The sequence below is a fragment of the Cardiocondyla obscurior genome, linkage group LG19 (assembly GCF_019399895.1).
Source record: "Cardiocondyla obscurior isolate alpha-2009 linkage group LG19, Cobs3.1, whole genome shotgun sequence".
Lineage (NCBI taxonomy): Eukaryota > Metazoa > Arthropoda > Insecta > Hymenoptera > Formicidae > Cardiocondyla > Cardiocondyla obscurior.
In genome coordinates this window covers 2380802-2404847 of record NC_091882.1, presented here as the reverse complement: position 1 = coordinate 2404847, position 24046 = coordinate 2380802, and the positions used below count along the sequence as shown (strand labels likewise).

The 24046-nt window shown below is 43.3% G+C and overlaps 1 protein-coding gene and 1 long non-coding RNA gene across 4 annotated transcripts in view; one reads left to right on the top strand and one right to left on the bottom strand.

Annotated features, from left to right (window-relative positions):
• Positions 1–561: 561 nt before the first annotated feature.
• The window catches only part of Pgant9 (polypeptide N-acetylgalactosaminyltransferase 9), a 182612-nt gene continuing 159127 nt past the window's right edge, over positions 562–24046 (bottom strand). For 2 of the 3 annotated variants that reach the window (XM_070669300.1, XM_070669299.1), the window contains exons 5-12: positions 22924–23093; positions 18587–18900; positions 18025–18223; positions 17610–17779; positions 16391–16519; positions 7808–7918; positions 3863–3991; positions 562–3685 (exon numbers count right to left, since the gene is read on the bottom strand). In XM_070669300.1, the coding sequence (XP_070525401.1) occupies positions 3545–3685; positions 3863–3991; positions 7808–7918; positions 16391–16519; positions 17610–17779; positions 18025–18223; positions 18587–18900; positions 22924–23093 (1363 nt within the window). In that variant the 3' untranslated portion in view covers positions 562–3544. Of the gene's footprint in view, positions 3686–3862; positions 3992–6890; positions 6996–7807; positions 7919–16390; positions 16520–17609; positions 17780–18024; positions 18224–18586; positions 18901–22923; positions 23094–24046 lie in introns of all 3 variants that reach the window. The other variant, XM_070669301.1, reaches the window with a different exon arrangement.
• On the top strand, positions 12341–12980 carry LOC139109896 (uncharacterized). Its single transcript, XR_011546906.1, has 2 exons — positions 12341–12507; positions 12790–12980. It is a non-coding gene; the product is annotated as an uncharacterized lncRNA (long non-coding RNA).

Below are 24046 nucleotides of genomic sequence, written 5' to 3'. Positions count from 1 at the left end.
ACGGCGTCCCTTCTCGTGACGACGACGCCTGCGCGAGAATAACGAGCGATTTCATTCTCGCTTGTACAGCAAGTCCCTCGATAATTGGTAAACGGTTCGATAAATAGGAGTGGTAGGTCGTTATGATGAACTCTTAGCCGAGAAAACATTTCCCGTGTTCATTTGGAGTTGAAATAAAAATGTGCTCCCACGTTGCGGCCCGGATTCGTGTCAGGTGGGAACGACAATGCCTCCCCCGTCCTCCTCCTCGAGATTTTTCCGGTGTCATTATTGATCCTTGGCGGGGCCGTTGTTCACCTTGCCCCTCGAAAGCGGAACTCGTGGGTGGTCAGAATTAGGTCAGGGCTAACAGCGAAAGCATGCCGCGTTCCATTTTCGCACAGCGTTTCCAGGTCCCAGAGTCCTATTTATATTCCTCCTATCGAAAATATACCGTACGGCGTATTCGCATCCACTTAACGCAGACGCAAATAAAATTCAACTTAGAATCTTAAGTGTAAGATGAAAGAAGTCGGGAGGGGGAGAAGGAGGGAAGGGCAGGGTTTTCCTGAAAACTATCAGTAACATAAAACAACATCGATTTATTCAACACAAATACTTGCACGTTATGATAGAGGTTTGTAGTAATGATATAATAATGATAATAATATTCATATATACACGAAATAAGGCACGTTTGATATTATATTAATTAAATACGCGACAGACGCCGTGCGCAAAGGGGAACATGCGTCTCTCTCTCTCTTTTCGGCGGTCGCGCGTTAGTCACGTTACAATTATACTATCAATCGTCTTTGTCCCTTACGATATGCAACGTCCTTACCAAATGTAGAAAATGTCGTATATATAATCTGTATAAACGTCTCCGACGATCTGCACTCGCGCTCGCGTCTGCTCGCGTCGGACCGTTAGGAACGAATCGCGAGGCGGATTTTTCTCGCACGCAAGATCATCCGCGACTTGCACAATCACACTTCCTAAGCTATCCAATCGCGCTTCGTGTCTCGCCGTTGGCAAAACTCGAGACTCGAATAGTCCGGAAATAAAAATTGCTAGTTAGTTGCATTCAATAAAGGCGCGCATTCGTACGTTCGCGATTAATTACACGCGAAATCGCAAACTCGGGCGCGACGCGGCTTTCAACAGAGCTATATACGCCTTTTCCCATTTTCCGTTAAAAAAAAGTTCTATATATAATATCTTCCTTCGCTACATTTTTTTTTTCTTTTTCTTTTTCGACATATGGAATTTTACAGTTACATTTTTTTAGAGTAATGAAGTAAACGAAGTAAGAAAAAGAATTGCGTCGCAACATTAGATTTGTCGAAGAACGATTGACAATTCTTCAGCTTGTCTTTACAATTGTCGATATTAACTTTCTCGATATGCGTTTTTCTGCACGTGTAGCGATATTCGTGATTTCGTTGGCACGCAAAAATTATTTATCCCAAATATAAAATGTCTGAACACTTCACAGATAAAATCATTAAATCGCACGTTCCTAGTTTTAAATTAGAACTTCCTCAGGAAAACACGTTATAAATTTTTTTTTTTTTCTTTAAATATATAACTAACATGTAAAAACTTGTTCGTGTATTAGAGTTAAATCTTATTTTTATACGAAGACTTTTATACGAAGAATTATTCGCGTCAATTCGTAATCGCGCTCGTACAGTGATATGTGGCTAAAATTATAAGAAACGATTCATATGCTTCCTTACAAAAGTGTACCTTTCATGAAGTATCCGCTGGCGAATTTATACGTTCAATCAATCGCTGATTTACGACCGCGTGCCACTCACGGCTGTCGAAAGCGAAAATGATCCCGCTTACGATTAATAATTCATACATGTTTCACACACTTAGATCTCTACTAACATTCTCTTAGACCTACTTAGGCGGTATTTACGTTCTCTGAACTGGTATCAAGATATTGTATTTTACACGAATGTATTATACAAATAGAATTAAACAGCTCTCTCGCTTTCGGAATGTTTCGCCGTGCTTCTCATCTGCACGTTTCTAATTAAAATCTACGCGAATATTTAAATTACAAAACTAAACGAAAATAATAATAAAATAAAACATGTTCTTCTTCTTGTTACGCAAAATTGCCGCCGTCTTTATCTCGGTAAATCTGGAATGTAGAAATATCAGCGTTCTTCGAAGAGGCAGCAAGATATCGCGAACGCTCGACGAATGCCGTCGTGGATGATCGAATCGTCGATTAGCGGTACGACGTCTGACGATTATTTTAACGTGAACGATCTTAGTAAAGGGTTAAAATTGCTTACGATATTGTATACGTCTTCGGGACAGAATAGATTGTAAAGGGAAAAAAAAATGCTCGTGCCCCGATTGGCGACATCTCCGTCTTCGAAATACCTCTCGAGTACTAAGAAATACGATATCGGAAATAACATAAAGATAAATCGTCTCCGATTACAAGATATCCGTACGTTATCTCGCGAGTCATTGCACGAGAACAATGCGAAATTATTCAAACGCAGCTTGCGTTAAGGAAGTTATAATTCTCGTCGCGTTTTCCTCTCGAACTCGCGCATGGCACTCCAAGAGTTAGCAGAAGGGCGTAACTGTGCAGGTATCGTCTAATACGATCTTCTGAAACCGTTCAATGCACGCAACCTGCGTGCTCTCGTCAACAGCGCTGCGTGTTCGTCATTTTAACTGCTCCGGCGAGCAGTTTTGCGAAGCAGGGTATTTTAAATTTGGCACTTGACTTTGCTAAAAAGTAATAGCTGCATTCAGACTCGTCGAAGCTGGCGGTTTGGTCTTGGGGGGGATTACCGGTACCGTTACGGAGATACAATAGAAAGAAAGACGGTTCCTCTATTCAGACAAATTAATCGACGATTCGCCCGCAAGGATCGTTACGACGCGTTATCCTTGTAATAGCATCGAGCATCCCGCTTCCCCTTTGATCCTCGTGGAAGCGCATGTGATCAGCGAACGAAAGTGACGATCGAGAGCTTATTCGATGGTCGATACGATCACGTTCGTCCACGACCACGTCCGGGCTTATCTCTCGTAATACTCTTAGTACTTAGGCCTACAGCGTAGAACTAAAATCATAATCGGCGCCGTTCGGCGCGCGGAACTTATTCTAATTAAATGCGATTCTTCCGAGTATAAAATTTTCTAAGTATATTGTCCTCGCAAACACGTTTCGTTGCATCGATCGATCTTCCGCTTTGTTTCACACGTTCCAAGCTCGCCGACGGGGAGGATCAATATATCTGTCGTTCTCGACGATCGGTTTCTCGACGAATATCGTAGAAACGCGTGGAGCTTGAGGTCGGTCCAGCCAAGCGATCCCGAGCGGGCACTTTCACAGGTCATTTTTTTTTGTTTTCTTTTTGCGATTTTTTTTTTCTTTTTTATTTTTTTAATTTTTTATTTTTTTCAAGATTTATCTACCAAAGCGGGTCTTGGCGATCGAGTATCGTTTTCCTGGCAGCCAAGACCCGGCGCGCTCGGGACCGTGACCGCGATTGTGCGAATGACGACGCGAGAAGGCGCGGTATCACAGTTTCGACGGGTCGTAATTCTCAAAGGACCATCTCTGTCTCGGGGCATTCGTCGAGCATTCCTCCATCACCAGTTGCTGCTTGCTCTCCGTGATCGCCAGACACTTGTCGCTGCTACCGTGCCTGATATGATTAGTCTGCAAACAGAAGCATTAGATTTAACTCCCTCGTCGAAGCGCTTCGTGTCGATTTAAATAAAGAAACGGGAATCGGTTTTAAAAAACTACGTGCCGGATAGATGATTTAATTTGATATTAAGAATTCACTTAAGAAAAAAAAAAAGAAAGACGTGTGATTCGAGGATGATCCATCACCTGAGAATTGTAGATCCATTGTTGATTCCCTTTACTTCCATGGCAAGGATAGAGAATGACGTCGCTGCCGCTGTAGTCCAGGCACGACTCGTCTCGACGGATTTCACCCGTCTTGCTGAGCATCCAGTACTGCGACAAACAATCTCGATTAATATATCTTAGAAATCGCGCGCTTGCCTGCGAGATTCTGACAGATGTCATTGCGAAATTGAAAAAACCGAACGAACGATTGGCCGAGAAAAAAAAAAAAAGAGCACATAGTTTTACCAAAATCAAAAATAATCATTAATATGCCGATTCCATTTTACTGTGCAAAAATGTAAAAACCAAAACTCGGATGAAACTCGGGTAGTTAATATGTATAAATTCCCGTTCATGAGTTTTACAAAGCGTTCGCGCGCTGGTATTGTCGCAAATCCGTCTCCGCAACAATGATATTCATAAAATCGGAGGGGGAGGAGGGTATCGACAAAACGTAAATCGCGGCGGTGCAAAAACGGGAAATTGTCCGATATCCGTCCGTTTAATCTGCCGGATTGCATGCCTGTGGAATGTGTAAATATGCGCGGCGCATCCCGCCGGTGTGTATTATTATAAGCGCGGCGGCAGCGGGTAGACGCGGATTTTTGCCGCGTTACAGGAACCGCCGACCGTTCGTTTGCAACGCGCGCCAGCTGTAGAATAATTTGTTTCGAGCGATCGCGCACCGGCCAGCAGTTATTTTACCGCGGAGCGGGATACATCGGTTTGCGCGAAGGTTCGCTGCCGGTTTGCGGGCACGCGCGTCAAAGCGATCCGGCGCCCGTAATGAGCGGCCGATAATCGAGTCCGGTGGCCCTCGAAATTGCGCTTATCTGACCGGACGTCGCGCCGGTTTCGCTGCTCGAGCATTTCCGATTGCGCGGAATGGACGGCGGATATTGCGTATCGCCACATACGTTACCAATAAAGTTATTGGGGAACGTTCTTACGCGATTTTGACTCTCGACGTGCCGGTCGTCGAAGCGCGGGATCCAGAAACGCGATTCCGGAGGATTCGTTGGAACCGCGACCGAATTATTTCAGCGGTAGTGTATCGAAAAAAAAAATAAAGCGAGGATACGGACGATAACCGCGGCAAACAAACGGCCGCGAGAGCTCGTCGATGGATCTGCATATATTCGCGCGGTCATAATTATCGCTAATAAAATACAACGGACGGGTATAGACTGCGGAATTGGAACCCGCATCTGTCAGAATCGTCGGGCCGGCAATACAGCAATTGTTTTGACGTGCTTTACAAGTATAATTAGGGGATAGAGGATACGGGGAATAACGAGAAGCAAGCATTCGCCGCGCACATGTGTCATGAAGCATCGTTAGCCATGGGACCGAGCCCGCGTTCCATTCTGCCTGAAACTCTCGCTCAAATCAGAGCGTAATACGTAGCGTTGAGTCTGAGGTACAAAATGCAGGGCGTGTTACGTGTTAGCTGTACGCGCGCGCGCTTTGTTATATCTCGCATGCTTATCTACGACGGCGCATCCTACATTACTTTTCGTATGTACAAAGGGGAAAGAATGGGGGGGATATGAGAATGACCAACGATCCGGAGGAAGAGACGCGTTCGTCGGCTTGGCATACGCGGCTTCGATCGCGACGTAACAACTTTTACATCGCGATCTTCCGGCACGATGATAATTCCGTGGAACGTAGAAAAGCCCGGATATGCGCGCAGCATCCCCGCAGCGAACTGGCCGTCATCTCTCGGCGATGCGCTCGCCTTCCGCTCGATGATGCGATTATTCATCTCCCATCGTTCGCGATCGCGATTGATCCCCGAATCCGTCGCGGCGTCCCCTTTCCCAGCGCGGCACGCGCGGGGCGCCCGCGACTTCATCAGTGTCACGCGGGCGACGACCGAAAGCGTAATTGCCGTGAAACCGCGGCTTAATTGCGAGGGCAAACAACTAAATTAAAGCGGCGCTTTACCGGGCTAAGCAAGCGCCGCCCGACTGATTGTGTTTTTGGTTGTAACGGACTCGCCACGGTTGTTAAACGCCGAGCGCGCGTTTCGGCATTCGCGCGGTGCACGTATACGCAAGAGAGCTCTATTTCGCGCGGGGGCTTTAATAACAGACCGAGCGATCGACCGAATGAGTGCAAGAAACAAGATAAAGCGCGGATTTACACGGTACGCTCGATTCCGCCGAGTGGCGGAGAGTAAGCCCACTAATAAATGAACGCTGACGAAATTGCTGCCGCTTTTCTCTCGCTCCGCGTATTCCCCCCGCGCGTTGTCGTCGACCTAAGTAGAAGAGATTATTAAAAGAAAAGAAAAAAAAAAAAAAGAAAAAAGGCGGTGGAGCTAGACGGTTGTTTTTATTCGTGTCTACCTCCGTGATTTTATTGAACCAATTACCGAGAATTAAACTTGCGGTCCTGAGGTATAACATGCAAGAGACAAGCTTTATTTATAAGAAGATGGAAAAGTGGACGGAATTGTAAGAACGTTTAATGCGCGTACATTTTTTTTTCTTTTTTGTTTTTTTTCTTTTTTTTCGGGACACCTGGTCTTCGATATTCTCGCTTTTGTTCGTGGATCGAAGGAACAAGAAGAATGAGGGGGTGGGGGAGGAAATAAGTCGATGATTAAAATCTAAGCCTACTATATCAATGTGAGAAATGATGATAACAGAGTGAAACCGTGCCAAAAGGCAGCAATTGGGGTCACCTAGCCGAGAGGCAGTAGAGACATGGATTGATGAGCACCTGCACCAGATTAGCGACGCCGCTAATCGCGCGGAGTCGAAACGCAGGAGCGATTAGTGCCAAGTTAGCGTGCACGCGAGCGCACATGCGTTCCAAGGATCAGAGCTTTTACAAGTCGTGCAGATTTACGACCCCCCGGTTACCAGATATTAGATTAAAGATACGCCTGTCACCCATCCATCGAAACGATTAAAAGAGATTTAATGAGACGAACGATCGTTAATTGCGATCGTTCTATTTTTTTTTATTTTTTTTTTATTTTTTTCGACGGATGTACCTGATTGCCGCCTTGAAGGTGACAGGGATACAAGCCCACCGGCTGATGCAAGTCTTCAGATTTTCCTGATGAATCTATGCACATTCTGCTAGCGATTTGCCGTATCTGCGTTAGAATTCAAGAGAATGCCACACGATTAACTTCCGGGCGGATAAAGAAAAAGAAAAAAAAAAAAAGGTTTATCGTCGCTCGTCTAGCGTCAATTCGCCGCGGAAGAGCGTGCGATTTTATCTATCCTCGTCGTGCCCGCTCGATTGGACATCCAAGCAGTCGGAAGCGCGAATACACATGGCGTGGAACGTGCGCGTGTGCGATTAGACACTCGGTCGTCATTGGGGAAATGATAACGGATCGATATCGCCGATGAGACGGAAACTCGATTTTCTAGTAATTTGGTATGTAGCTTCGATTAGCTTCGCAGCGAAATTACGGGGACGTGCATTTCGAAACGAGCGATCCACGCACGTTGTTTATTCGCGTAGGATTATACGATAATAATTAGGCTAAATACCGGCGGCCCATAACGATTAACAAGCGCTATCGTTGTGCTGTAACCGATAGCGAAAACGGATCTTCGTGATACGATCCGATAAACTTCACAGAATTATTAATTTTCCCGCGCGACGCAGCAAAAGTGCATTTACAGCTGTACATTTTATTACAACAAACATTTGACGTCGCGAAATGCGCAATGAAACGCGGGTATTTTTTGTAAACGCCAGCCGCGCGCGAGAATTTTCAAGTTGAACGTAAAAATTAAACCAAATTTGCAGTAAAAAAATCGTGCTTCCGTTTCGAGCTTCGTATCGATGACGTACGACAAGTTTCACACATCAAGCGCTAGGCAGGCATCGCACAATGGACAGACAAATGTGTTTTGTGATCAGGGAAAGTTTTCGCGCGGGTGTCTATTGTACCTGATTTCCACCCTGTCGATGACAGGGATACAGTCCGCACGGTTTGTGCAAATCGGCCTTGCGAGCTGGTGAGTCCAGGCAGGTGTTACCGCCCTCGCCGAGATTTCGGACCTGTTCATTGTTAGTAATTTATTTTGAAATTAGCGCGTGTCCGCCGTACCGTTAGTAACGCCCAAGAATATGTACATATTAATAAACAAATTACCGAGAAAGAAAATAACGTCAACGGCTTTGCCATTTAGACATTCCTGTTTTACATTTTTATCATTTCTCCGGCTTGACATTTGATTACGGTACTTTGAAATTAAAATGGAATATTATTCTCGATCGGATTAATTATGCGTGAATGAGTGCGCAAGCTCGAAATGTCAATGCGAAGCCGCCGATGTTTTGCTCTATTTTAAAATCGAGGGTGATAAAAATATAACGAGACACGACGTGCGTCGGATTCATATCTGTAAGGTAATATTAGATTAATAAGATTGTATTTTTGAACCGTGTATCTCCGGCGACAGGATCCGTTGACTTTCTCGCGAGACCACTGAAACAGAATATGAAAAGGCAACAAAAAAAAAGGAAAGAAAAAAAAAAGAAAGAAAGGAAAAAAAAAAAGGAAAAAATTACGCTCCTCGCTGCGCAATGATTCTTTCCTTTTTTATGCACAGATTCTGCGGCATGCCTGGAAAAGCAAGGACCGCACAGACCGCGGATTGCATTCTCCATTTTTCAAATAGACGGAAACAAATTGAAAATGAGGTCTGCTCGTATTTCGTTCGGTCCGACGCGTGTGTTCGCGACCATACGGCGTACGTGCACACGTGTACGTGTATATATATGTATATATATATACATATAAGTACATATATATGCACACATATAAGCCTGCGTATAACAGCAGGTGCATTCAGTTACGGCGCTCGGTCAGCAGTCCTGATTTCGCTGCATGCAAGAATTCTGTGGTCGTTGCAGTTTCAATGCGAACATCTTTATTCCCTCTCCCCCCCTGCCCTATCCCTCGTCTTCATCCTCGTAGGATTCGTCCTCGCGTCGGCGTCCGACTCGTCGGCCGACTGGAATAAAAACCTGTGATTTATAACCGGGTATCCTGGAGGTCGATAAAATTTCCAAGGTTCTCGCACCGCCGACATTATTAAAGGCGGCTCGAAGGCTCTTAGTGAACTCAATGAGAAATGTGATCTGGTATTTAGACAACTTTATGATCCTAACTCGGTGAGAGAAAAAGGGCCGGGGCGCTGAATAATCGTGAAAGGTCACGTATTTCGGACATTTTCTGAATTTCGTACCTCGTTATTCTATAATCCAAAGAAGAACGCGTCTCCTTCATTTTTGCTGCAGCAAATCCTACTTTCATCCATACGTGAGAGAGCGAAAAAAAAAAAAAGAAAGAAAGAAAGAAAGAAAGAAAGTTACTCGAGTCTTACTGACGTAAACGGTGATTTTTTAAGAATATTTCCAGAAAGATTATGCAAGCGCGCTGCATGCGAAGATATTATGAGAGCCTTATTAAAAATCATATCGTGGAATGTGGGATCGATGCGAGATTGCGAGGGTTAAACGAAACCGCGCGCGGTATCGCACCGGTTTTTATTATTCCACGCGGTTTTGCATAGGAAATCCATGCAGTTCGTGTAGGAACGACTCAAAAATCGCGGCGTACCCCCCGGAGAAATATACCCTCCCCGTGCACGTACAGAAACACGTGCACGTCCGAAATTATTCACGTCGTGTACGATTTCTGGACCGTCGTAGAGCCGTGTGAACTATAAATCCAGTCACACCCTTTTCCCTCCGTGCGATAGGGAGGCTGAGCGTGATTTAGCCGGTTCTCTGGGAGCAAATAAAAAAGAAAAAAAGGAAAAAAAGAAAAAGAAAAGGGAGAAAAAGCGACACATAGTAAAGGCGACGAAGGTAAGAAATCCGAACGGAGGACAGTGAAAACGTAAGTAAGCTCCGCGACTACATAGAAGAATAAGCTTACGTACGAACACGTATTCTGTAATTTTTTTGAACGACGCGTGTCGATGTTCTCGACAACGATGTAGCAATAACGTAGGAAAACGAATGGTCGCGTGCGAATAATCCAAGATCGGCAAAACCGATTTCGGCGCTCCACCGACACGGCGCGCAACTTAAGCGGCGAAATTGTTATTTCGTGTGTGGCATGAACCGCATTCCAAAGTGCGCGGCCGCGTAAATGCTACTTCGTGAAAATGCTCGCCCATCCTTTATACATTCCTCCTTTTTCCGTCGCTTTTTTCCCCGCGATGCTTCCTTTTAGTTTCCCTTATTCCCGCCCGCTCGCGAACGCCGGTGTCAGTACACTTGAACAGAGAAAGAAAAAAAAGGGGAAAGGAAAGAAGAATAAAAAAAAGAAAAAAAAAAAGAAAGAGCGAAATGCATTCCTTGCCTTATCCCGGGTAAAACGTGAGTGGATCGCAACGACAAGCCAGGCATCGGGGGAGGTGGAGATGAAACGAAGTAAAAAGCCGAAGGATGGAAAGGGTCGGTCGATAGTATCTGAGCTCCCGAACTATTTCGGATTCCGTTGCTTTTTATTATCATGCTCGATCGGAATATTGTCCCTCGCGTAAAACGTGCGTGCATATCGTATGTCACGTCGGCGCCGTGAAATTGTCATTCGCGAGAATATGGCGTCATGACCGGCGGCTATTGTTTCGCGAACAACGCGACGACGGAGTACCACAATTTGTGCGCGTGAATAGATGCGAGCATATATCTCGCCGTTCTGCCTTTTTCAACAAACTGCACAGAATGAAACGCAATGAAATACAGAAACGCGTAATCTGTCAGTCCCTTTAATTTCTCGATCACGCCCCGTGTATTGGCTGTTATACCGGAAGCAAGAAAAATAAATCATACGGTGACGTGGGAAATACTGCGTTCAATGAGTTCTCGCGATTTTAATTAACTTGGACACGGTTCACGCGAGTGATCTCTGCGCGGAAGAAAGATACGGACTGGCATCTCAAACTGAAAAAACAGGAAGCCCAGGAAGGCTATCATGTCTCAACGGAGCAACGTTGAGGCGAACATAATTATTCATTCGTTAATTCATATATAATTTCAGGAGAAATATAATAAATTAATAATTAAAAAAATATTAATTAACGTCGTATCCAAAAAAGTAACGCGGGCTAGTTAGCTTTAGTTTTCTATGCGTAAAAAAATTATTTTCCATGTAACATCTTTCAGCAATGAATTACGAATTATTACACAATTAATACCGAACGCCCGAGCGCTCGAACGAAGACCGCGTTCTCCCCACCACCCCCGTCCCATGCCCATCCCCTCCCGTTCCATTTCTTTCGGCGTAGCGCGAGGTCCCACTATTCGTCGCGCGACCACGTGCAATTAAACACCGCCGGCGGTGCGTCTCCGTTTCGAATTGTACTTAGCGCGCTCGATCACTCGCATGATGGCCGCTGTGACGTCACCAGGTAGACGGACACCTTCCGCGGCAACTTCATCAGAGACGCTTCCGCCAAAGAAACATGGCCGCCGCGCTTGTCCCGCTCTTTGTCGCGACGTGCCGCGCGAGGTGATTATTCTCCGATTATCGTCGAACGATGCTTGAGTACGTCGCGAATAAAGTTCGCCCTTCGCCGCTGGACTCCTCGTCGAGCGCAGGTATTGTTCGGGAACGCGAAAACGCACGGGTGACGACGGCTGCCGCGAACGACGAACGCCTACCTCGCGCAACGAGAAACCGGGCTATCACACGATCGTCGACGAGGTCTACTCGTCGATCGTCGACGAGGACGAGGTCGTCTCTTCCGTGATTTTTTGGTGAGAATACTAATAGCACGCTAGTTCTCTTTCCACGCTTCCCGTTTCTTTAAACGCAGTTCAGATACCCATTCGGACATTATATTCGTGTCTTTAAGTCGATCGTACGTGAACTGTAAATGATTGAGTAATCGGGAAAGTAATACGTGATGAATAATGCAGCGTAGTGATTCCCTTAGAACGCGTTGTCCTGCTCAGGGTGAGATGCGTAAACAAGAGCTCGCGGCGTACGTGGCCTTGCGCGAGGTCACTGTATACCTCAGTCAGATACAGGCAGTCGAGCACGCAGTACATACACACAGGTAAAAAATCTCCTTACGTGTCGCCGAATATCATTACATATGTGACGAACAGAGCAATCGGCTACCACGAATTAGATTCCGTGATTAATAATCTCGACGCGTAGAGTATTCGTAAAACGACACCTTTCGCATTTAATACTTATTTCTTATTACGCTCGTGGTTTAATTCTCTTAATCGTATTTCTAAATCTAGGTTTTTTAACGATTATTTAATTTTGTGTTACAGAACACTTTCCCGGAGGGATACGACTTCGCTGCAATGAAACTTGTCTACGTGTCGCCGATACAAGTGCTCGTACGAAATGGTTCGTCGATCGTTTTCTCGCGAGAGTCGTTTGAATAAATAATTAATCGGGCGATTTTTTATATGCGAAATTTAAGAGCGGGAGTAGTTATGTTAGTAACGTGCGAGAGATATGTGTTCGGTGATTAGTTTCCGCGATTTTAAATTCATCCGGTCGTGATTTTCGCGTGTTTCCAGTGCGCGGAAGGACGACTCGTCACGACGTCCAAACTGAGAGGAGGAGGAGGCCCAGGAAGGGCATCACGCCTCAGCGGAGCAACTCCTGGGTAAGCATTACTTTCAGTTGTATAAAATTAACAGTCTCTCCTCCTTTTTATTGCAATCGCTTTGTCATTTTGATAATAAATAAAAAAGTAATAAAAAGCTTAATTAATATAGAAAGAGAATTACATTTCAGAAAAGTTTAATTTAGCAGTTTTCTTGCCGAGACAATAAATAACTTCATTTTTCACTACGTAATTAAAATAATTATTTAGAAGCGCGTACATTTTTTTTATGATGGACATTTTGAACGTTTCTACAATTTGTATTTCTTATTTTTGTTGCAGTATCATCGTAGCTGTACAGCAACTCCGCTGCTGCGCATCAAATTGGTGAGTTAGCAAAATTCTTCTACATTATATTAACGTTTTAAAAAATGGGGCATTGCTTTTATGAAAATTATAATTTTACAATATAAAATAATGTAATTTAAAAAAAGATTTAAAACGATATTAATGCGAAAAAAATTCGCGTAACTCGTGTAAAACATATTTGACGACTGCGAATCAAACTATAACTTTTCGATGGCACTGACTGATATTTATTATCGCGATACAAACTTAGACAAGCGTAGGAATCAATAATCATCTCAACAACGCGATAAAAATTAAATCCTCACGTCTTCTTCTTGAAATTAAATTATACGTCCATAAAACATTCTATCGAAATAGAGCTTGAATTTAAATTTAATTTAATATTTACCTCGCAAATTATAGTTGTCGATAACCCGATTAACAACGGAAATTATGTCATTCCGTAAATTTGCACTTATCACGCTTATCGAATAAAGTATTTGTCACCGGAGGACGTCGGTAATTTAAGGTATTATTAAAACCTGAAATATCTCTTCGATAAGGAAGTAACGAAACGCGGTGCTCGAAAGTTACCCCCCCGGAATTTCCGGTACAGCGAACTTTAGCGCGCTCGGTTATCTTGTAAGGCGTTGCGCGGAGATAGGCACGGAGGACGGAGATGATCCTGATACGAGAAATTCAAGTGAAGTGTGAAGATAACGAGACGAGCCGAGACGCAGGGCACGGGCGTGAAAAAGAGACGGCCGGAGGTGGGAAAGAGCGCGTGGCGATGGGGTAGACAGAGATAAATGAGAGTAAGGGGATGGGGCGCGAGCACGAAATATTTGAGTCGCGTGACACTGTGACGCTTGTAATGCAAGCCGAGGTTTAACCCCCCGGCTAAGGAAGAGAACGATTCCCGGGGTGAGAAACAGACGAGGACGGATAGAGAACATTATTCAATGCGATTAATCGAGACGACATAACTGGATGTCTTATCGCGGAATGGCAAATATCCGCGCGCAACAGAACGTTTAAGTAAAAGGGCACGTAGCAACGATAACGAGAGAAACGATCGGTATTGCGCGATTTTATAAAATTATATTCAACGATGTAAACGCGTCGTTTGATCGTAAGCGACACCGTCGCGGTAGGTAAATAATTTGAATTAGAATTTCGTACTTTCGTCGAGTTCTGGAAATGACGCGTTACAGCTTGTGCATTTTCTCCGAAATAAGAGGCTTCAAAGGAAAAAGGAAGCTTTACGCCGCGGAGCTTTTTACTTTTGCCGCGACTGCGTTAAACACCGACGTGCGCCAGTTGCCGGGTTAATGCACTGTTGGCTTATGATAAAATTAAAAGAACAAAAGGAAATTGGGAGGAAAGCGAGAGAGGAAGAATGATGAAGTATGAAATATTCGTCTCGCGTGACTCTGCAATTTATCCGTCGGTGCAATGTCGTTAATACCGGTACCTACGTACCGTGACTTTGTCACGGGGTGGCAAAGCTGCATGTGAGGAGAGCAGCGTGTAACGATCCGCGCGGAAACGCAAGGCACACACAAAACCGGGAAGACGGATTTTATCCCCGTTGTAACGCTCGCAATCATTTTGCAATTACGAATGCAGCGGTACGAGCGGCGGGCGCGGCGCGGGTTCGCTAGGTCGATGAAAATAAATTGTGAAATAACTAACAGCCGCGTCCCGAATCGCGTGCATATCGAAACGAATTGATTAATAAAACACGTCAACAATATCGGCGGCGACGAGACGCCGATAAAAGATTGATTAAACGCGCGGAAGCGGTTACCGTGGGCTGGAAACAGCCGTGAATAAATCACGCGTGGATAAATGGCGCGATATCGCGAAACAAATTTACGCAACTGCGACGAGAAAGCACGGTGGTTGAGTAATAAATAAATTTTTCGCGCAAGCTTTCGTCGGCGGGCTTAATGAATCGGCGGTGTGCTTTCTCGAGGTCCGTCTTTCGCGTCGACTTACGTGATTCGAATCGTCCGTGTTTCAAGCGCGCGTTTTCAGCCGCAGTAATATCGTCGCGGGCAGGCCTCGAGGAGATCCGACAATCGTTCCGCAATTACGGATGCACCAAGGCGGAATGCAGCGAAAGGAGAAAGAGATGGAGGAAGCGAGGGGGGGAACGAGGGGGCGCGGACAACGCGACGGAAATAAATCTCCGCGTGATTGATCGCTCGCCATGAATCGCGCGCCCGAGCGATATTAATGCACTATCAGTAGTGACGGGTTCGCGCGGATGGCTCGCGTGTACCGCGCGTGTAACTTTGACGAGTTTGTCGCTCGTCACCTCTGCTCGGTATTTGTGTGCTCGTTTTTTCGCGGCGAAACGAGGGTTACGTGGGGCGAAAAAAAAAAGAAAAAAAAAAAGCGGCGAACCTTGCTCGAAATTTCATGTCGGAATATAACCGCGCGATTGCTACCGCATTCCCGTTTCTTTTTCTTCTCTTTTGTTTTTCTCTCTCGTTTGCATTTCTCTCTTTCTCTCTCTCTCTCCACACGTATGCTGATAGGTTCCAGAAATATAGAGCACGACAGCCGGCACCGTTGTAAAATCTCGTGACGACGTACATAAAAAACGAACTGGTTCCCAATCGATTAATAAAGTCCCGCGGCTAGATATTACATTTATTATGGTTGCTTTTATTCAGAAACTCATTTAGACAAAAATTGAGGTAGGAGGTTCAATCAGAATCGATATTATCTAGAAAGCCTGATCGTTTTCATTTGTTGCATTTAACGTCGACGTAAGACGAGAAATTAAGTGTACTGGAGATGTTCGTAGAAAAAAAAAACGTCTGAATTGCTTTTATAGAGAAGCAAAAAACAATCTTCTTTGTAAGGAAGTTTGCTTTTATAATCAAGTTGCATTAGCAAACTGGCCACACGTAGCTTAAGAATTCATAATATCGATCTGGGAGAATCGATTTCCAATTAGATATTGGGCAGCCCTCAATCCGCGATCCGGTCACGATTGCCCCGACCACGATTCACATTGTTTCGCAATTAAAGCAGCATGCTTCGAATGTCACGAGCTTGTCGGCGCTGATTAACACCTCTCGCTGTTAATATTCAAACTCTGAGGAAAATTATATAATTAATCGAAGAGCAATATGTCATCGCTTGATAATCCCCAAAATTAATTTACCGAAGTTCTTTTGTGCCTCAACATTTTCAATTAAAAAATTAAGGAACAAGAATAACGTTTTTTCTTTTTTCTTTTTTTTTTAATTACGCGTCAAAAATATTCTTCGGGGAAAATATTACGTAGGAAGAAACTTTTCTTGACTTTTATAGAGAAATATTTAAAAAAATTATTTGACTCGTTTTCACTTTATCTATTTAACTGACTACATTTCCTCTCACCAAGAGCCTTCGAATATTGTAATCCGACACCTTGATGGATCAAAGCCACGGCAACGTCGTTAAAGACAGCGCCCGGTCGTTCCTTCGTTGTTTCCGCTTCCTCTCCCTTTATTCCGGCTGGTAGTATTTCTCGGGTCGCGTAATGTCAGCAGCTACTGAAAAAAGCGTTCAAGAGGAGAATGTGGAGTAGTCTTACCTCTCCAGAGGCGACCGCCTCGCCCGGAATGAAGAGTTCCGGGTAAACGTTGTCCAGGTACCACTTGAACGACTTGCACCCCAGTTTCTTCCTAAGAGCCTTTCGTTCTGATACGTCGCCGTAGTTCCCCTACAAAAATAAAGCGTGTAAAAAATAACGGAATAAAAATAATTTCAGAGAACGTGATATCTTCACGCTTTTCAGTAACAGATATTTATTAAATATAAAAAAAGAAGTTACTTATCATATTTTTAATTACATTAGACGATAGAAGAAGAAGGAAAAAAAAAAAACCGATGATATTGCTTTTCGATAATAATTTTTCCTCGCAATAAATCGCATTTAATATTAATTCGTCTCGAGAAACCGCGTCTGACCCAACCATCGACATTTCCACTGAAAACGTTTGTCCGCGCCTAAAGATAGAGTTAAACAAAGAGCGATTTATCTCATTATATTATGAAGCCATCCGTGAGGACGACATCTTCGATAGATTCGATCATTACATAAAGCGACGTGCTTACGGAAGCGATTTATTCTCTACGCTTCGATTTATCTCGCCGATTGGATCTCGGCAGGAGAGCAGGGGCGGACAAGCATCAAGGATAAATGACAGATCGTTACAGGAGGGGAAAAACGAAAGAAACGTCCTTCGGGAGAGCGTAGGACATGCGCGGCGAGCCTTAAGGGCACTTGGCACGTTTATGGCCCTTTTTTATGACGAGTCCTGGTCTACGATCCTCTCCATCATCGGCCATCTTTATCGTTATCCTTTACCCCGTCTCAATCAATATCCCATTCGATGTTTACGAGAGACTTGGATTAAAGAAACGTAGCCGATGGCCCGCCGGCGCACGTTCGCGGCAAGAAACAGAATGCGCGGCTCGCGACCGCGGATAATCTATCATTAATTATCCATACCGTGCTAGAGAGAACGCGCGGCTAAAAACCACGATGCATCTTCTAAACACAGGTTTTTTTTGCAATCGTTATATTTCATGAGAGCGCTCCGGTACGCGAACAATGTAATAAGAACGTATTGCTAGTTTTATTACGATCGTACGAAATTCCTCGTCTGTTTCACCTCCCCAATTCGAATCCTACGTGAGCATCTACGATCGCGTCCCCTCCCCCCTTCTCCCCCCGGTTTGCATTTTCGCCTAGGCATTGGGTGGGTATGAAAGGAAACTTATGCACGCGGCGACGCACAAGTATTCACCTTGTCGTGGCCTATCCTCTGATAGTAGTACTTGGCGTACTCGTCCAGCCACACTTCGCTCAGCCTTATGCTGTTCCTCTTGAGCACGTTCACGCCGCTGCGCCACTTGTAAGGCGAACGTTTCCTGAAGATGTGACCCACGTGCGAGCACGGCACAATTTCCAGGGTGCCTGCGAGCGCATCGGGTTATTGGATTAACGTTTTCGCCCGCGCTACATTCGTACGTTCCCGACTAATTCCGAGAATCGCTTTTGCAAGGTACGGAGTAAAGTTATGAAAGGAAACGCGAAAAATTTATATAAAGATATCGGGTTTCGTGAGAGCAGAGAATATTGGAATTAAAACACTTGAGAGGCTATTGAATTTGTTTATGTTGTAAAAGAAAAGAAAAAAGAAAATGTAACGGCGCGCTTACCTCCGCACATCCAAGTTTTAAAAGATAGTTCAAGATTTTCGCCGCCCCAGATGTCGAAACCGCTGTCGTATGTGCCGATCCGTTCAAAGAAAGCTCGGTCTATCGAAAAGAGGCCACCGGCCATCGTAGGCGACCAAACGGGTTCGGCTGGGTTTTTATGTCTCTTTCTCTCCCTCTCTGGCACAGCGTGCCAGTTGAACTTGTTAACAAATATTTCATTATTATTAACCTAAATCTACAATTGCACGACCGACATTTAAAAACCGAGAGAGAAAGAAATTAAATTTGCAAAACAAATTATATACTTTAGGAAGATAATTTTTAATTTATCTATTTCCAAGAAAAAAAAAAAATTAAAAAAAAAAGCATTTGCCGTATAATTAAATTAAATACAGTATTACGAAATGTTTTCCGAGTAACGATATATCAAATTTCTTTCGCGTGGACAATTAGTTCGATGTCACGCCGTCGCGCGCGAAAATCAATTGCATTCCGCCGAGACAGACGTATTTCCTATCGTTTCACGATGCTCGCTCGGGAGCAGCGTGAAGATTTCGTTTACCTGGAGATTCCAATCGAATCCGCCGACATTTACGCCGCCCGAGTCCCGCCAGTGGTATTCCAGGGTGGTGTCGTCTATAACATCGATCACCGGACAAACTACCGTCGTCGGATCGCGCGCGATCCGATCCAAAAGAGGTTCTAGCCAACCCTCCGTACATTCGCAGTGGCTGTCCAGATACGTGAGAACTGGAGCTTTCGCCGCCGCGGCGCCTAACAAGCGCGCCCTGATAAGCCCCTCTCGTTTACTCGCCCTGATAATTCTCACTTTCGGATAATTCATCATGTAGTCCTCCAACTGGCGCTTGAGATGAGCTGCGGGATAATTAATTTTTATTACTCGATATACCGTGTAGGGCAGCGTCGTAACTACGAAACTATTAACATAAAAATGCTTAGAAAATAGAAAACACATTTTGTCTCGTTAAATTTAGATTTCATTATTCGGCGCGTTCACGTTCTGTTGTTTAATTAATTTGTCACATCGTTCCGTTGGAAGAAAAAACAGTTTTACTCTTCAAAATATTTAAGATACTTCTTTTTTTTTTATTATTATTGAAAACGTCGACGTGTAATATTAAACGACTACATAATTCATGGCGTAATCTTGTAATATATGACGCGGCATTATTGACGGAACTTGTCGTCTTTAATATCGGGATTTGCTGGAATATTAATCTCGCGAAACCTGCAGGTTTTGTCTCAATACCGTTGTTTGCGAGACTCCCGCCGATTTGGAATATAAGTTGCCGCCTGCGGGATCTATGCTTTAGCGTCGGATAAATGCGACGATAAAGCCACGGAAATCTACGTGTTTCCGTAACGTCGATTACGTCCTTAATGTTAGCTCACGGTTTATTTGCCGTCATTCGCGAGCTGTTGCGGCAACAACAATCACCCGTTCTAAATGCATTCCCTATTCGCCGTCTAATCGCGCTGGACAGAAATAAAATAACCAAAAAAACAAAAAAAATAAAATAACGATAATCTCGCACAGAATAATCTTGATATTAAACTGACAAAATTAAAATAGACTCCGTAAAAAGAAAAAAGATTTTAATCTTAATGAACATAAATGTTCGCGAAACTTTAGTCTCTCGAATATTAATGCCGCATCGGTTGAAATAAAATTACTTTATTCGTTGAATTATGTTTTGTAAATAATTAACGTGACGTGACGTCGCTGGTAGCGTACGGTAACACCACTTAAACGAATATATCGCGGCCTCAATTTATTATCCCGCGTTACTTTTGACAATCGTCGGGGTGAGATGTAGATTTATGACGTGGATCTCTCGCCTAGGTATAGTTACGAATCGCTGGGCAGCAATTAGCAGATATTCGTGATTTATTCTCCGTTAGGATGGCTTTATGAGGGACCGCGCCACTAATCCTAAGCCTCTGCCCTGTAAGCTTAGTTAACTATGGATAGTATAATGGGATTCCGTGGATCACCGTGTTTCGTGCAAGCGCAATGATTACCGTAGGAGACGTCGGCTTAATTTTATACGCCCTTTGGGCTGCGCACTGATGAGCTTTAATGCAATATCGTCATGCCCGACGTACTTTTGTTTCCATTTCGCCATCTCCAATTACTCCGTAATTCATATCGATTCGGGAGAAGAATCCCTTTCGCGCCGGGATGGGAAAAAATACAAAGATCCGTCGTACGTCGATAGCCAACGAATTGGAAAAAAATATTTCTCGCAAAGTGTGAAGGAAACGCATCGAACGAGGCGCGCCACGTACTCGTTAGCTTGCACTCGTACGAGGAGAGATAGACCGTAAGAAATCAGAGGTCAGACATTTAATACACAGATACACGCGCAACCGGCGCCGCGCGGATTCCACACGCATTCCAAACCGAATTAATTTCTAATGAGTTCCTCGAACACACAGAGGAACGCATAAACCGGCCATGGCCATTGTTGCAGATTTCATTATGACTTTGCTGAGTGCACTATATGAAGTGTAGATAATGGAAGCGCTCAAAGAGCACCAGCCTGTCGCCGTCGAGAGCGCTCATAATTAACTCTGTAATCCCGTGGCCAATCCTCTATATAAAACCTAATTATCATGCGTGCGTTTTGCCGAAATGGGATGAAGCCCACATAACATTCGTTACTATTTTCTTGCGTTATTAATCACCGAAGTCATTTCAATTCGTCCTGCAAGTTTCGATACACAAAGAGATTCTTTAATAGATACTTTTAGAAAAAAAAAAAAAAAGGAAAATTAAAAATATATAATATACAAAAAAAATGATTAGAAATATTTATATTCTCGTCAAGTATTCGCAAAAATTGCAATTTTTAATTAAAAGTGAGCTTAAATTTATTTAACATTTTATAACGTTCTTCGTGAAAGAAGAATAAAATACAGGAGGTACAATATTATAATCTCCGTCTGCGATAAAGCAATCAATTGCCTATTAATAACATATACAAAGCTGGCCAGGAGATTGCTGAAGCGAGTGATTATGTTTATAGGTTTAACTTCCGGCTCAGAAACAAGAGCTTATCTCGAGCTTTTAATAAAGATTGCAGCAACTATGCCGGCTAGTAGATCGTTTCCCCGAAACCAGCTTAATCTCGAATACTCTTTCTTTCTTTTGGGATGTTTATGTTTATTCGATATCGGGCAATAGGATTTTATGCAATTACCGATTGCTTTTTTTCACCCGGTCATGCGACCATTAAATCGAAAAATAATACGATATTTTTAGTTCAGGAATGTTATTTTAAAATTGTATCTATTTCAAAACTGTGATTTTATATATATACGAACAGTGCATATTTTTAAACTATAACTGGTGTTTGTAAATAGTTTATATAACACAATTTTTTTTTTTTTTTTTCCTAACTGATTTCAATTTTTTTTACTAGTTTCGTAATTTAGATTTCGATTTGACGGCCGTTATATGAACGTCAGTTTACTCGAAAACATGCAACTACGTTCGAGCTATAATTGCCTTTTTGCATCCAAACAATACGTACGAACGTACATATTTGTTTCGCCCGCATTTGCGAAATTGCGTGTTTGATATATTTCTATCAACTTCGCGAACGTATACCTTTAGGCGAGAAACCAACAGATAAACACGAATAATCACATATACGGTTTTTTCCAAGTTAATAAAGACATCAAAACTTGAATAAATAACGAATATTTTTTCAAAATACATAGTAATATCGCTTATCAAAATTTATCCTTCTCAGTTAAAGAGAAAAGTAATTTGCGTTCTCGTCTGTAATTAATTTTCAAGCAAAATTTTTCATGTATAACGAGTTAAAAACGATTAAAATTTAAAGATTTATAATATAAATCGAAAACAAACACAAGTACACAAAAATAGGGGTTTAAAAAAAAAAAAAGAAAAAAAAATGCAGTGATATCATCTACCTTATAAATTTTCATTAATTCATGTTTTTACGAGTTTTAAATTATATTTATATGTACATTTATTTTTTGTGTATAAATATTTTGAAAATTTTTTTAGCAAAACATTTTAAAATTTAATTCTCTTTAAAAAGTTTTAATTATAAAAAATTTTTTAAGTGTGATTTTATAACATTTTTCTTTATTATAAAAAAAAATATATAATTTACTTCAAAATATTATTTTATATACATATATGTATTATTAAACTCGTAATTTCGAAAAAATTAAAAGCTTGTAGAAATTTCTCGTTCGTCGAATCTCGCTACAATTTTTTTTTCCATATTTGCTGAAGTCGATCTAATTTAGTGGCCACGGTCCTCACCGATTTCGGTAAATGAGAGCAAGCGACGTTAAACTTATAGAGGACCGGGCAGAGTTTGCATGAACCCTCTCGTGATATTCCGCGTGTCTGTAAAGCAGGGCGAGAGTTTCTCTTCTATTGATGTCGCGGCCGCACAGTAGAGAGATGGATCGCAATTAATCGATCTATCGCGGAACTACGAAACACTGTCGCGATAACGAATCACCGTTCTGAATGGAGGCGCGGTTGTACGAGCAAGTACGCGAATATAATGGCCCGCGGTTTCTGTTCGCGTTCTGTAGCTCGCGCGAGTTTCCCTCTTGGCGTTTCCACAGAGAATTTTTCATCGCACGCCGATGAGAGCCGCGCGAGGATTTATGATGCTACGGAAACGATATGCTATTCTGCTTCGATCGCCGCGCGCGGAAGATATTTCGTTTTCGAATCCAAAGTACGTGTGCGGTACGGGCGATAACGCTCGAGAGCCTCGTCTACTCTCCGTTTTTACACAAAAGGGAGAATACTTCAAATATATACGATTATGAGAAAAATGGTAACGTTCCCACATAGCGCCCGGTGGCGGTAAATAAACTCACGCATGTCGGAGAAATCATCGACCAGAATGATTTCTTGTATGAGGTGCTCCGGCGATCTGTCCAGCACAGAATGCACCGTACGCAGCAGTACGGACCAAGCCTCGTTGTGGAAGCAAATGATCACCGCTGTAGGCGGTAGATCTTTCAGGTATCTCCCAGATTCTTTACACCTGCAACACAAAGGGCAACGAAGTTTGCTCGTTAAACAAATCACCTTAATTGTTTCGATAATAGAAATAATAATACCTCGTACAATGCAAACGTTCCTTAACGAGATAAAATATCGCGGTACCGTTGCGCTTCACGATAAACACAGTTCTTCCGCGCATTCCGGTAATAATGTTAACTTCGACGGGCGAAGCACCCGCGCGATTGTTTGCGGGACGTGCGTCAGTAGCGCGGGGCAAATCGAGTTCTTGCAGACCGCAGCCGGGTATGATTACGCGAAACCGATAATATGTACGAGAAGATATGTCAGGAAAATACGGTAATACGATTAGGTAGGGAATGTTCGTAAACTAAACATGCCCACGAGGTGTACGCTCGACCGGAGGGCTCGCCCGCAAAATGAATTCCGGGGATACGGGGGATTGCGGACTTCTAGATCTAGTTAATGCGCGGACGCACACACCGCGATTAATGGGCGCAACAAATAAAACTTATACCTTCCTCTCTCTTTCCGATTTTCTTCGGAGCATCCGCGCGAGGTCGCACATATTTCCGCGCTGACGTAATTCTCGTCAAATTCCACGAGCGACGCGCATTCGTCGAATGTTTATTCCGTTGCGCATTCTGCTCGTGACTTTGTAGTTCGCGTAATTCAATTCAATACGACGTGAATATATAATATATTTCAAATTACAACGGATGTCTCCATAATTAGCTTTACTACAAATACGTACGCTGCCACCCGTGAGATAATTATCATATATTAATTCAAAGTATTCGTTTGTAATTAGCGCATTATACCGCTGCCGAGAATAAGTGCGTTGTACACGTTACGATTCGCGCGCGTTGCGTGCTAATGAAGCGATTACGAGAAGTGCCATTCAATAACGGCCATTACTATGATTACCGTCTGTGAATAATTTCAATTAACAGCTGCCAACATACGCACTCTGCT